The sequence below is a fragment of the Rhopalosiphum maidis genome, chromosome 1 (assembly GCF_003676215.2).
Source record: "Rhopalosiphum maidis isolate BTI-1 chromosome 1, ASM367621v3, whole genome shotgun sequence".
Lineage (NCBI taxonomy): Eukaryota > Metazoa > Arthropoda > Insecta > Hemiptera > Aphididae > Rhopalosiphum > Rhopalosiphum maidis.
This window is the reverse complement of record NC_040877.1, coordinates 80,911,345-80,928,547: the sequence shown is the minus strand read 5'-3', so window position 1 is coordinate 80,928,547 and position 17,203 is coordinate 80,911,345. Positions and strand designations below refer to the sequence as shown.

Below are 17,203 nucleotides of genomic sequence, written 5' to 3'. Positions count from 1 at the left end.
AAAAACTATTCTCCTAAAGTTTTTTATTTAAATAATATATTAAGTATTTAAAATATTTATTGAATCTTATTCAAATTGAAAAAAAATTGACGTTTAAAAATAAGCCATACATATTATTAAAATTTAAAATTTGAGCAAATGATGGACTTAACACATAAATATTTCTATTTATAAACTCTTAGGTTTTTTTTTTTTATCATAAATAATAAAGAAATATTTTTCTTCTTTTAAATAGTATACAGTATTATTAAAATAATTATCATATTTAAAAAAAAAAAATCTCGTTATAAAATACTTGTTAACTAAATCTGTAATTAAAGATTTTAATTTAAAATTGATTAATTATTAATAATTAATATATTTGTTAATAAAAATAAAAATCTTCTTGTGTCTTTATATACTATTATTTTTATTGAAATAATTTAAGAATACATGCATAAAAATGTAATTCTAGACAAAAGTTTTCACCAAATAGTTATTAATTAATAAGTTATAATAAAAAGTGTATTTTATAAATTATTAAATAAAAACAAATAATTAAATAGTGTATTTAAAAAATATATATATATTTAAAATTAAAACAGTGTACATAACCTACTAAATATCAACAGTAAAATAGTACCAAAAGTAATTTAATTAAATTTGTTCGCTATCTATGCAAATATTACATATTGAAATATGCTATAAACTAAGCGTGGTATTTACAATTTAATAAATTCTCAGATTTTATTTAGGGTAGTTCTATGACTAAAATTTTAGCTATCAAATCGCTAAAAATGCATTGATTAAAACTGCTAAAAAAACTATTTTGAATTTCAATTAGTTAATATAAAATTGCCGATTTACTTTCATTGTTATCTTAGCCATCTCAAAGTTTCGAATAGAAAAGTTTTCCTGGATCTTATTATCATTAAGATATTCTACTGAGTAGCCAAAAATGTTCTCAATAACTTTCCAACTCTGAAATCTCTCTGTTCAGTAACCGAATGAAGTGTTCTCAGGGGAACATTTTACATTGGGGACGTTGTATTTTATAAAGTTGGTAAATAATATTAATTAACTTCATACATTTCAACATTAATATTATTTCATATTAATATTATTATTATGGTTATTGCTTGATGGTGTAAACTTTTTAGTATAATTTTTTTAAGCTCACAATACGTACGACAAGGGTCGTCATAATAAAAATATATGTCATTACACTATAATTATAGTTTTAATTGTAACCTCTTGATTATTTTTTACTTTTACTATTTTCAATTTTATTAATATTTGTCTATAATTGATTTGTATTTAAAATATATTACTGTATTTCAGAAAAGCCAAAAGAGCATATTTATGAGAAAAAAATTAATCAAAAAATTATTTATTTCATTTATTGAAATTTAATACCAAGCGTGTTTGAGTATCGGTAAAAAAGTTATAAATATTAAAATTATATCAGTCGTTAAATAAATTTAATTAAATTCTATTAAGCAAATAACTTATTGATGAAATGAAATTCATAATACCTGAAAAATTTAAAATACAATTATTGTATAGAAAAATAATTATTGGCATCGGTCATAATAAACATTGGCCTTGATATGTATTATATTATAATTATACGTACTATCGTATTTCTACCTTAATATTATTGTTGAAGTACACAGAAGCTTAAGGTAAATAATAATAGGTTTGGATATATAAATATAATATCAATGAGTATAATGATGCGATATAAAATAGCGTGTTACGAGGCGTAATATAAATCAATGACTAACTCCTATTGAATATCAAATAAGAAAAATATGCTATAGTATTATAAAAATGTCTATTTAGCATCAAAAAACCTACAAATAGCACAAAACAACATAATTTGATTATTTTGAATAAAGACTACTATTTCATACAAATAATATTATATTTATTGAATTAAATATATTATCAATCAAAAATCTTTTTTTATAAAACAATAATTAATTTCATAATCAAAAATAATTTAACAAAAGCATCTAATCACACAATAAACACTAGGTAAAAACTAACAATAATATCATTCCTAGAACAATAAAAACTATCACTCAATCGTCGTACTCATACGTTAGGAACAAAATATTTAATATATGATGGCATAATCATATGCCCATAGAAATTCAAAATGAAAAATTTCTAAACCTTAAGATATGTTTAAATAAATGGTTACTTTAAAAACAGTAAATATTATAAAAATATTATCATGGTTTTAGTTTATTACCAATGTTTAATGCTATATTATTTTAACTGTATGTTAATCATATTAATATCAAATTCGTTTTGAATTAATATTCAAATTATTGTTTGTTTTTCAAAATCTGTGTAAATATCATATTAATATTAAGAACATCATTTGTTCGATAAGTCTTTGTAGGCTCCCACACGAGCATACTCAGCGTGGGCGTAAATAGAGGGGAGCTTAGCTATTCTTCAGCCATCTTAAGCTCTTCTTATGATATTATATTACTACATTTTAATGTATAGGTAATATTTATTAAAGTTAATTACATAATGTATAATCAATATTAATAAATTACCAATGATATCCAATAATAATAGCTATTAATATTATGATAGTAATAATATGTTGATGGGTTTTCAATGATTTTCGTTTCAATGTTTTATAAAAAGTTAATGGTTTGTTATAATTTATAAGTAGTTAGTAGCTTAAAAAAATAACCTGCCGCACCGAGTATCGCTACGTTTGGATGAAATCCATCATCATCCTAATATCTATATACGCGTATAAAAATGTGTGTGTGCAGGCACAATTACACTTTGTCATCCAAACATAACTGATAATATTAATAAATAATAAACATAATTACGTGTACGATGTGGATGGAAGATGAATCCCCACTTTTTTTTCTTTCAACCTTTTGGACTCGATGGAGCCCTATGCATATGAGAACCACATACACGATGCTCAGTGAGGTCCCATTATTATGTTTAAATAAATAGTAGGAAAGAGCCATAAATTAAGTTTAATCCGTTATCTATAAGAATAAAAATATTTAAAAAATCACTTAATAATGAACATCACAATCTTTACTTCTTACTATGATAAAATTTATTTAATTTCAAAATATTATTTTCCAACAGTTATATTTTATATTGATTTAATTTTATGAACACTTCTTCTCTTAGAAATGTTACAATCGATGAAAAAATTCAAAAAGTCATAAAAACAAATCAAGACATTCTAAAATACTGTTAATATCATACAACAGTAATCAAAATATTTATCTAGACTCACCAAACTACATAGAAATTTACACAGGATAAAACAGTAAAATATTTTATTAAGAAACCAATATTTAGGAGAAGACTGACAAACAATTTAAACGCATCGCGATATACATTATGTGACTGTGAAAGACTTAATAAATGTATAGAACACTGCGCTACTTGTTGAGAAAGCTGATAAAAAAAAAAACAAATAGAATCGAGAATCAAGAGCATGAAAAACGCACATTTAGATGCCGATAAATGGTTATAAGACCAAGACCGTATTACAGCTTAGGCTGTTTGAGCTGCAGCCTACGAAGGCAAAAAGATAGCATGTTTTTTATGGTAAAACATTATTTTAAAAATATATATAAGCACAAGTATTTTGAATGCATTATGATATTATGAAACAATATCGATATTAAATGTTCAAAATAAATTACAGTCGTAGTTATGTAAATATTATATATATATATATACACGCGTGTGTGTGTATTCATACTTAGTCACACTCCAAAATGAACACTAGAACCCGTATCTGAATTTAACTTTATAACAAGCATTATTGTACATGCGACCTGTGAAAATATACATGATAAGTGACAATAACGGGCCAAATGTTATTAGTTAATATTATGTAAATAAAATAGATATTTTATTATGTCATGAATCATTAGAATTAATATCTGAATTTGACCTATTTTTGGCACAACATATTAATAGAGTATTATTAGAATAAAATATCAGTATATACTATATACAATTATATGACAAATGTATTATAACCTATGTACGGCAAAACCTTTAATCGGGCCCTGTATAAGGTCCTCCAATAAATACTTCGATTATGGTTTATCTCCAATTTATTGAGTTATATTATTGCTACTTGAACGCGTACTGTGTGAGCGGCGTGTGTGGGTTCCCTGTCTTATTCTAGTAACGAATTTCGACTTTTAAATTAGTGTGTGACAGCTGTATGTGCTTTTATTGGTGATAGTTAATTGTTTCATCTCATTTAAAACCTATTAGATATTATATATTAATATAATATTACAACTTACTTACATAAAATATATTAGTGCTTTACAAATAATTTTTATTTTATTAAACATATTTTTTGTAAATAATAATTTTCGACAGTATTATTAAAGCACTAAAATTTCAATCTATACTTTTGTTTTATAGCTATTAATAATAACTCGTTACAAATATAATAAATAAAATCAAAAATAAATAGATTACACTTGAATCTACTCCATATCTACTGTAAGTTATTGGTGAAAAATAATGTAAGTTTTTCCGAGCGTACAAATTAAATTATTACTGAAATTGAATAATTAATTAATTATATCAAAATTTGTACAAATAATTATCGAATTCATATTAAATTATAAAAATATCTATTTAGAAATCAATCATAAATTATTATAACCTACCGCAGAGCAACAACCAAAATCCGTGTTATATGTGATATTGTGGCCATCATAATATGTTATATGCGTGAGCTATATTTATTTCACCTCTGAGAATCTTATTACCATTTTATGACCCATCATAACTTTAAACTTTATGAATATGCTTATTCGACAACGCACGCTAGATCATCAATTTTATTGAACAAGTGACGTCAAGCTATTGAACTCGGTATTTTCCACCGAACTATATACTTTCCCGAGTGGAAAAATCTTTTCACACAATGTTTCTCATCATTACTCCATTGAATTTTCCATCCGATTTCCTTTTCGTAAATAAATTAATAATAATAATAATAAATTTTAACCAATCATATTTCCACAAAGCATCAAAAGTGTTTGTAAACAACAGTAAATATTTGGGAATTAATGTTATTAATGGTTCGCTTCAAGAATTCTACGCACTATTCTGACAGATATTTACCTTTTAACCACCCATATAAAATAAATAATAAATTACTAATTAGCGTTTTCGATTTTACCGTGTTTAGAAAATACAAATAATTTTGTCAATGTTGGGTAGGAAAATAATCTGAAATCGTCTCGACACAACATAAATATCCAATACAACATTACTCACAGGAGAATCGTTCCATATAGTCGTTTGCTTTTATGAGCAATTTATAAAATGAATACATAAAACAAGCAACATTGTATGTTAAAACAATAATTAAAAATATTTATAAACTATATAAACAAACAGTTTACAAAATGTTTTAAAATTTTATAATTTAGAATTGAAGAATAAAACCTAAAAATATCATACTTGCGGATATTAAACTAAATTACATTAAAATTATAAGGAATAATTGTTATTTTCTTATTATTACCATTAATTTTATAATATTGTATATAATAAAATCGATGTTATTACTATACATTATACAATCATGAATCATATAGCATGGACACATTTTTAAAAATTATAATTAAATATAAATAATATTTTTATGAATCGAATGACTTACTATTTGTTAAGTACGTTTTTTTAAATCCATATATATATATAGTTCATTATTCATTACATATTATTTCAATAAGTAACATTTAATATGTTTAATGTTATTTTTTATATTATTAATTGATGCACATTTTTATTAATTTGTTTTAAATATTAAATTATGGAACTTGTATTCATATTTTATTCTTGTAGGGCTTGGTCTGACATGTATAGGTACATAAATATTAAGTAAATATACTATTTTAGTACTTTCTTATATTTACCCAAAGAAAATACTATATCAACAAATCCTTTAGTTAACACAACGTTCTATACTATTTCAATTGTGTATCTATATACTTCCTATAACTACTACATTTAATTATTAGTGAATTTTATACTTTGATTGTTTTCATGTTCGATCTTATCATACTTAAAACATTGAACAATTGTTTTACATTAATTATTATTTTTCAAACAATACATTTCAGTGATTTTACACGTAACAACTAAAAGTATATTAAACAATATGAAGATTTTACCAAGTTTAATAAAGTTCTGCTAATGAACAAATTCTAGTGGAGTTTTACTTTAATTTACAACCTGTCATAAGAGCCACTAATTGCTCTAGTGTTTTACTATCATAAAACAATGGTTCTCGCAGTAAATGCTTAGACAGAATTTTAAAATATTGAATTTAAAAGTTTTTAGAAGTTTTAAAAATCAAGAAATGTTGAAAGTAGAAATTATTAAAGAAAAACTTTTTTAACTTAAGTAATTGTTATTATATTTTTCTCTAAAAAATATTAAATAGAATATTTTTACATAGATATATGTACAGTACATATCTACAGTCATGCAATATAAATTTAAACGGTTTAAAGTTATTTTTTAAAACATTTTTTATAAGTCATCTATGCTTATATTTAAGTATTTCATAACTAAAAGTTAAGGTCTTCAAGTAATAAAACGTATGCAATCTATTTATTGTTATATATTTATCAATTTACTAAACGACATTGATTTTTTAAATAAAACACAACTTATTTAATTTTTACATAATTTGTTTTTTGGAACTAAAATTTTAATAAACCTTTTATCAGGTACATGGCCATTGTGCATCCACTTCGACATAGGAGGTCAAAGACGAGAACACAAACGGTGCTTATTCTCATTTGGCTAATAAGTGTTTTTCTAGCAATGCCGTGCATTTTATACTCTGACATCAAAACAAAAAGGTTTGAATTTAATTTTAATATATTTGACATATTCATTACTTATTTTGTATATACATATATTTAGTCTGTATAATATACTTAGCATAATATAATAATATAGATAATTAACAAATTGGATTGAATCATCCTTTACAGTTTATGGTATACCTGAACAGTAACTATTTTGGAATCTAGAAACTTAAGCAGAGCGTGCTTACTACTTATGATTTTTAAATAATATCATACTTTAAATATTTTTAAGTACATATTATAATTTCAAAATAGTTTGTAGTATTTATTGTATCAACAATCGTAGTGTAACTGAGGTTCCAATAAACCCGAATATTATTTTTTTATTTTTGGTTCAACAGCTTTTGACTTGATAATAAATTAGTGTATATTACCAATATTTACCATAATATTATTTCATACACGCCATATAAACAACTACCTACTAATATCAAATTAGTATTTTATTGTATTCCACGAAATACACCTATTTCAAATATTAATTATATATTTCATAACGCTGAAAACCTACGTATTCTATTAAGTAAACATTCTTTATTTAATGTTTTTCTAATATAATTTTGTGACTTATTTTAGGTACATGAATGGAGAACTGAGAAGGGCGTGTTACGTACTCTGGCCAGACGGAAGGTATCCGAATTCTAAAACTGAATACATGTTAGTATCGTTCATATAAATCACGACATATTTATCTATTATACACTGTCGTCTGTCCTAACGATATAATTCGGATTCATTTAAAATGATTTATAACGATTACTGGGTACTGATACGATTCAGGAAAATTCAACGCCGTAATCAGTAAACCCGTTCGTTTAAATACAAATCATTTTTTTTCAATTATGATTACAATAACAAAACAGAATGTAATTAATTAAAATTTAAATATCAGCCCTTGTAATAAACAGCAAAATACCATTAATGAATTGTATCAGACATTTTAAATCAAAACAAACACAACAAACATTATTATTACTAGCATTCGTTTATTTTATTTTATCGAACTCGTTAATTAAAAATGTCTCTTTCTAATGTTTAATAAATAAAGAAATAATTATCACTATTTAAATATCTTGAATAAAGTTGAGAAATTATCAATTCATACAAAGAAAAGATATGCTTTTATTATAAATAATTTATACAATATACATATTATTTTATGTACTTTTATTTGGTAGTAAACGGATAAATATTTAAGTTTAATGATCGTAACTTTTTAATGGAAATATTTCCAAAGATTACTACAAACTATAATAATAATAATAATTTTATTTCAATGGTTTGAAATTATTTATTTTTCAATTGCTGTGACCAAACCGCTCAACAGCAGAACCTTTTTTTCATAGATAAATATATTTCTCTGAAACTTCCGTGATATTTTGTGCATATATTGTTTTGTTGTTTTAATTAATTTTTGAAACACGAGAAATTTTCCCTACAGCACAAACAATGTGGTATAACACGGTTAAATTACAAAAAAAAATCCTGTCAGTAGGTACCTACATTATACTGCGTCAGCGTGCCATTAAAATAAAATATCGTTGTGACCGTTAATATATTATATTGTGTATTATGTAAACGATCGTGGTGTACGTCAGTCCAACGTGAACCTATAAAAAAACGCATATTTATTTCGGGTGCCAATTGAACAACCTACAACGAATTGGAGTGGATGACGGGAAAAAACGTTCTGGGTGGGACGGTGATGGGTGTTGACGACATAGACAAACGACCGTCGACTGGTCGCCGCACGGCGACGTCTTTTAAATACGTCTCTCGTCGTAGTATTTTCGAGTAAATAACCACCTGCACACCATGTTACGAGTTGCCGGTGGATTCGCATGATATTAATGAGATTTTAACGAATACGCGGACCGAGAGAGACTCAACACGAACGAGCGATAATGTTTATGGTAGACGGTCATCGTCATTTATCGGCGACGGGAGAGCGCGGTTAAACGAACAAGGTATAGGGAAGGGAACATTACCCGGCCGGAATTAAATAGGAAAGGATAAGAATAGTTTTTAAAAAAGTAACGCCACGTCGTCTCTCCGGCAAAACTGACTTCTGGGCATGCGATTTATTATCACAACGTACCCGGGTGTTTTTTAAAAATAAAAACGGCGCTTTTGTGGTGTCGGATACGATTTCGAGCATTCGTGCTTACGCCATCGCCGCTATTACTATACCCTACAGTAGTACCACGCACGATCTGTTTTATATTATGCACATCGTAAGTGTACAAAATGTATTGTTATTTTTTTTAGTGATTATATTTTACTACAATACTTTTGACAGAAATTAGTATATTATATCAATAAAATAAAATAAAAACCATTGTTAAAACAGTGGTTACTAACAGTAAGAAAAAGTTTAATAAAAGTTTATCCGAAACAAGAACATAATATATTTTCTCTAAATGGAGTGATGAGGGAAATCTAAAATAACTTGATAAAAATAAAAATTATAACTTCTTGTTGTAGAATGTAGAAAAAATACAAATTGAACAATGTAAGAATGCGAGAACGTTTCTGAAACCATTATTATGACTTTTGACGTAGTCGTAATACTGGAAAATCCATCGTAAGCTGATATTGCTCAGTATTACAAGATTTACAGAACTAAGGCTAGAAAGTAATTTGTAGGTAATAATGTGCTATTATATCAAGGTGCAAAGTTTTGGCAGTAATTTGAATACCATTATTGGTTAACCAAACGTTTCGTATGACTTCAGTAAGTTATAGGAGGTTATAATAAAAGATATTAGAAATGTAAAACTGTGAAAGTGTAATATACCACGATAGAATAGATATCATTGATATCAAATATAGTCCGTAATCGATTTACCACAGTAACTGCTTACTCGTAGGAACACGTACACCATTTTATCTAATGAATTAAATATTTCATACGTAGCATTAAAGGACATGCGAGGCTATTTTTTTGAGGAATTATTGAAAAATTCTATGACATTAAAATTGTATTGTTATAAAAAAAAAACCTTTATACGTCAAATATTATAGCATAACATTCAAAAGGCCAACAATGACAATAAATGTAGAAATTTACATGGTTAGGCACTATAAAAATTCGAATTTAAATTATTATAACATAGAAACCGAATGAATATTAATTATTCAAATGAAGTGAATAATATTTTATTTAAAAAAAAAATTATTTCATACAAATAACCAGCTCGCTTATTCTTATCTTCATTCAATATTTTCTACGTCTGTACCATCACTTCAAAGGTTTATTAGCGATTTCTCCTCAATTTTTTTTTTAGTTATTTTATCGCAAAAGCATGTTGTTATTCGCTCAACTATTACGTGGTTACCAAATGCAATATTGTTTTTAAACTTAAGATAAGATATTTAGTGAGCATTTTTATCATTTATCGAGAAACTCTATTTTTAAAATTTACAGTTTCACTGTTTTACCCTATTTATGAAAGACAAAATGAAATCAATATATTTTTTTGATCATGTATTTTACCATTATCGTTTCGTTATCATTATAAACACACCAAAACAAACAAATTACAACGATTTACTTATTTCTATATTTTCTATTAGTTCTAATTTATCTATTACATTATCACAGTATTTTTATTGACTATAAAAACTGTCTTTACAATTTAAAAACTTTTATCGAGTATATTAGACATTTAAGATATTTTTTCGTTAACTTTCTTATAACCTAGTTCTACATTCCAAATTGAATTTCAAATGAGTAATAAAGTGTACGGCATTAGAAATTGGGATGCACAAATATATTTATGCATTTGACTGATTCGACTAATTTTGTTTTATATTCACATAAGATACATAATATATTTTCTTCTTTTTTATTTGTCCAATAAAAACATATAATAAATTATTCCTATTGTATTATTTTTAGAAAGGTACAACCTATATTTTGATTTGGGAGATTTTGAATTTTACAATATATATATATATATATATTGACATAAACAAATGTTTTGTTTTCGAATACTGGACAGTACTGAAAAGGGATGACACGTTAATTTGGAAATTCAATCATTTACCTGTCTAAAACCAAATTATATTTTAAAATTCAAAACCAAATTGTTCGATGTACAAAAACAACTGTGACCCTTTTTTTTTACAGAACAATAGTACCCGACTTTCTTACTGTAATGAAACACACAACTTACAATACAAATTTTAATAAAAAGCATTTAAGTAGAACACGCTATATATAGAGTGATTCAAAATTTATGTTACAGCCATTATATTATATAAATTATTGATGATAAAAAAAATTGTTTAATAAGAAAGTTTTTTTATTTAGAAACATTTAAAATGATAAGTAATTGTTATGCATTTTAAGGAGGGGGGGCAACTCAAAGAAATTCAAATGGAAACACATACTTGTTTTGCAATCATATTCTGAACAATTTTTTTCGGAGCATTTTGATGTATACAAATCAAAATTTTATAAGTACCTAGTCTATGATTTATAAGTAGGTATACTTAAAGTTTAAATGAGCGGAGTAAAGTTGTACGGGGTACCCACAAAATGTTGGTCTACTACTCAGCTCACCAAAACTTTAAATACTTACTTATAACTCATAAAAGTATCGTTTAAATTTCGATTATGTTTTTCTTTTAGCAAAATTGTCTTTACGAATACAAATAAAATATTGAACATTATAGTTTCAAATAAATGTTACTATTTTAAAAGCGAATTTTAATCATTATCTTATTTTTGTCTAAATAATTTTATTTTAACATCAAATTATTCTTGCTACATTACACTTACTTATATTTACTATAAATTAATGAGTGAACACATAAGCACCACTTTAAGGTACATTTTATGTTGGAAATCTTCTAATAGGTATAAAAACAACAAAACTGAAAAGTAAAACACTACTGAGAAATTTTTTGTTGTACATTCTTTAGTTTAAAAATAAGTTAGGCTATAAAATAGTACTTAGTAGTGAAAAGTAAAAACGTAAAGTACGCATAATTTAATAATTTTAATATGTTGTAATTATAACCATTGTAGGTGGAAAAGTTTTAAATATTACAAAGAGCTAAAATTGTTCTAGACACCGAATTAAGTAAACTAAGATGAAAAAAAACCTATCCTTTACCTAATGATTATATGTATAGATATAACTTAGTTATATATAAAAATGTATAATACGCTAAATGAATTAATCCATTTTTCGGCACAGCTCAAACTCTTGCTTAAGCTTTTTCAGCACGCACACTATTGTATACCATACTATAATATTTAAAAAAATTTAAAGTAAACAACTTAGCTAAAACTATTTGTGTCTTAACACTAAACACATAGTAGGAATCCGCTTATAATGCAATGTATTCATCCTTATAGGTATACATTTTGAGAACTTTTGTTTAGATATACGCCTAAGGGACTTTGGAATTTCTAAAAACTAGATATTATACATTTTTCAAAGTAAATATAATATTTCATACCAAATATTCAGGTTATATTCCATTGAAAGTATTATTAATGTACACGTGTTTATTATATGTATTTACAAAAACAACTTAACATTACTTCTAACACCACAATTATAGTATAGTATAATACATATTCACTAAAGTATTAAAATATTTATTAAGCAAACAATATTACCTACCGTGCCGTGTCTTTAATAAAAACAAAACTGGTAAAACTTAATTGTCTTCAATCAAAACAAGTATTATAAAATTAATTTTTAAATAAATATCTTAATTTTTTTTTTTTGAAGTATAGTACATAAAAGTATATAAAAATTAGTTATAATTTATAAATATTTGTAACTTATAACGAGACAAAAATATGTATATCAGTCTACGATAATATAAATACATATACCTATGACAAAATAAGATATAAATATGACTATTTAATTAATTTATAATAGTTTTAGAGGACAATATATTGATACAGTTTTAAAATCAAGCGAAATAAAAATTATTTAGATATTATTCAATAAGTAAATGTTCTAAACGTATGAAGTTTTAAGATAAATACTTAAAATATAGTAGATTCTAAGAAATAATGAAATCATTTTATTTATTCTAATAAAATTATTAAAATAATAAATCTTAAACATATAGTAGCTAACATCAGACGTATACGATATAATTATAAAACTAGTATACTCAATATTATTTATACTTGCATTTCTATTACATAAATGTAAGTATCTTATACTCTACATATAACTAAATCTGAACTTTAGTAATGTATATGTCTAATCCTAAAATTCACTACATTTTTAATGTTTATACTTTATTGTACATGTTGAAAACTTTATGTTTACACAAAGCCTAATGGTGTTTTTCACATGAATAAAACAATGAAATACCTAACTATATTGATTCGCCATTACTTACAATAGATTAAATGTTTGAATAATTCATTATGTTTTTTTTATTTTTTCTATTTTATACAATAAACAAGCTAAACTATTGTGTTTCATAAAAATAATTTGACATTTAAAGCAAATTAAAGCCAATAAAATTATTCAATCTATTAACATTTGCATTGTACGTATATATATTAATTTGGTTGAACAAATACGCTATCCGAGTAGGTATACAATATAGACACTAAATCACTTAAAAATAACAGTTTCATTATATTACGTAAAGCACAAAACGCATAAACAATTTTAGATTTATATTTTTAGATTTAATTTTTAAACTCACAATCGCAGTATATACAAAATAAATTGCATATACGTACGACTATCGATTTAACGCTAATGATACAATGCATTTTCACTTTACAGATATAACATATTATTTCTGTGTGTCACTTATATAATACCATTGACTGTGATGGCTGTATGCTACACGATTATGGGTAGAGAACTATGGGGAAGTAAAACCATTGGACAGATGACACAGAGACATGTGGAATCAATCAAATCAAAGAGGAAAGTGAGTACTACCACCGCTGTTTTAATGATACAAACGTAATATTATTTTTAAAATATGTGCTATTAAAACCGATTTATACACATCACAACCAAATGATAAAAAAGATTTTTATAAATAATTCATTTATCCATTATTAAAAACGGATGGTAGTCCAATGTACAAAAAAAGTTTGATACAGTGATTAATAATGATAGTAATTAGAATAAGAAATAATTTGTAATATTAATACAATTCATACTAACGAAATAGGTACAAGTTTATATATATATATGTGTGTGTGTGTGTGTGTGTGTGTGTGGTGCGCGTTAATCTAATTCTTAAGAGGAAATAAATTATTTTGGAATTCGTATAATGACAAGCGAAAAAAAACTAGGTTAAACCTTGTAAATGAGCAGTTTCTTTATCACTTGTGTGTTTTATTATGTAAATTGATTTTGGGTTAAGACAGTTTCAAACACTTTTTTATAAATTTAGTTTCAATGACGTAATAGTCCACAGTTATCAGGAAACATAAGCACCTTTTTTCAATGAAAAAATCTTAAATTAAAAATATTTAATGTATAAAGTTGATTTACATTTTTACTATATAATCTGGTTATCTGAATACAAATGTATACAACAGTCTTTTTCCATTCTCGCTACTATATTTTATCAAATATGTTAAAAACATTCTTCAAAGATAAATCAAATTCTAAAAAATTTATAATTTTAAAAATTCTTTACTGAGTAGATGTTTTTTTAGAAACTGAGTTGAATACTATTTTAAATCATAAGTGAAGCTAAATTGAACAACTGTTTTTCTAAAAAGTGTATTTTTTAATATTTAGTTGTAGACAATATTCGAAATATTTCATGCGTCTTAATCAGTTAGACATTTTCGTGATGATGAATTCATTGTTTTATTTATTTCATACCTACCTTTTTGAATAAAAAAACTTGAAATATAGATATTCAAATACTAAATAATACATTTTTTACTATAATTTAATCGTTTTTATAACTTTTATCTATTTTATTTGTGATGCATTTAAACCGAAAAAGTGAAAACAACATAATTACAACAATCTAACTTAATTATTATAAAAGAAAAATGTGTACATAACTTTGATAAAAGCAACTCTCAAAGTTAATATGTTAATAAGCCCCTGTGATCTACCTAACGTATGAAGTTTGTGTATTTAAAACAATTTGATATCTTTATACACAAAAGACGGCGTACTATACAGTCAAAAGTAGTGCATAAATGTGTTATTGGTGATTAATTGGACATAACTAACATTCATAATTATTATTTATTCTTCTTTTTGTAATTTTATTAATTTAATATAAAATACTGCTTATGGCTGAGAAAACTAGTGTCTGACAAACATCGGCTACTGTAGAAATATACATACGCATAATCATCGACGAAATAAATAATATCAAATATGTCGTTCTTAGAATTTTAGTGATTAGAAAAAATGTCACGAAACTTGAAATATTTTTTTTAACTTGACGAATTTTTTATTAAAGGACAAATAATGTAAGAATTATATTAAACCAAGCAAATTGTTTTCGGTAATCATTAAGCATTACTATGAAAAAAAATAGACAAATATAATAATACAGTATTTTTATTATAGACCATATAATTTGACCATACATTATTTTATTTAATTTTGAAAATATTTATATTAGATATATTATGCAAGAATTTTAAATCGTAATATTTCCCTTTTAATTTGTTTAGCTGCTCCTTTATTAAAAATGAGTTTATACTTTATCGTTCAGACAAAACTTATTTATATAATTTTAAATTATTTGAGTTAATGTTTAATGTTTATTGCAATGACCAAAAATTACCAAAGAATTTTTTACTAATTTTAATGTAAATATATCACAATTGAATCAATTTGCATAAATAAGAAAAAATTCTTTTTTTGGCATGTTTCAACTTTTTGCAATCATCGTGAAAGTCTTCATTCAATAACCAATTATTCTAAATTCAAAACATAAATCACCCTTATTATTCATATTATTAGTGTAAATTTGTGTAATGTTGTAAATTTAACACTCAAAAGAATAAACAAAACTCTAATTTTGCGCCTACAGCTCGAATATGTATGTTGTTTTCAAACTTAAAAGTTAAAACCAAATCAAATAAAAATATATAGCTTCAAAAATCCATACTAAAAATTTTTAAATTTTATTAGTTTCACTAATTTAACACATATCGAAGAAAAGTATATTTTAAAAAATTAGAATTCATTTTGTTTAAAGCAGCAATTTTTGTAATAACAGCAAGTAAATTTAATAAATGATAGAACATATTAATATATTATGTCATGTTGAGATTAAAATCTTATATTAAATTACGTCTTAAATACTTATAAAATTAATTTTTATATGAATAATTCGTCATTATATTTTATAATATACTTTAAATCTGTAAAACAAAATAACAGTGTACAAATTAGTTTATAATATTTATAGTATAATGTTATAACTTTTTATATAAATAATCTTTATAATACAAAATATGATAAGTTACAATATTTTTCATTGATCACAGTTTCTTCACTTTCATACTTCAGTTACTACGTACTTTATTTATTTTCTTAAAGTAGTGATAAAGAATGCTCTCAAACAATTAGGTTTTTTTTTTACGAGAATCAAAATAACAGATTCAACTACTAAATCACTTTTTTGTTTTTGGTATTCTGCCATGTTTTTATTACAAACCCATTAATAACTGTTAAGATACTTTTTCATAAATAAAAATACATACATTAACACTCCTTTGTTGTAAAAACTATTATTTCTTATTTTATAGTTTGTATTTTTGCGCATACAAAAACTAATACCTACAATGTTATTTAACGATATCCATTAAAGAAAAATATTTTTGATTTAATAAAATTGTTAATAATTTACTAATACTATGCAAAGAATAATACGTATTTTGCCGTAAATTTAACCTATAATAAAACAATTTCGATTTTGTAATTGGTATGTATGACATCCCGTGGGTAATCACAACAATAAATATACTTAATAATTAAACAGGAATTCTATTCGAAAATAATTTACCATCAAAATTGTTCTACCTATTTTGATTTAAATTTTACATTAACTCCGATCATAGATATGAAAGTACACTACATATACGAAAAGTACATTCGAAATGTATGTTATATAATGGTATTTTTCTCGTTATATCGTGAATACCAACAATATCGAAACGTAAGATTTAATACTGATAAATCCTTTATTTGGAGTTCTAAATTGAACTAAGACAGTGCATTTTAATCGGCTCATGTTTCCATGATTGAATGTGGTTTATTTTCATCCCAACATAGTATACCCCGGTAACATCACTCTCGGTGCAA

At 24.5% G+C, this 17,203-nt stretch overlaps 1 protein-coding gene across 3 annotated transcripts in view; it reads left to right on the top strand.

Annotated features, from left to right (window-relative positions):
• LOC113556570 (tachykinin-like peptides receptor 86C) overlaps positions 1 to 17,203 on the top strand; it is a 110,801-nt gene that overhangs the window by 90,383 nt on the left and 3,215 nt on the right. For all 3 annotated transcript variants that reach the window (XM_026961600.2, XM_026961599.2, XM_026961602.2), the window contains 3 exons: positions 6,762 to 6,896; positions 7,482 to 7,562; positions 13,685 to 13,835. In XM_026961600.2, coding sequence (XP_026817401.1) covers positions 6,762 to 6,896; positions 7,482 to 7,562; positions 13,685 to 13,835 — 367 coding nt within the window. The remainder of the gene's footprint in view (positions 1 to 6,761; positions 6,897 to 7,481; positions 7,563 to 13,684; positions 13,836 to 17,203) is intronic.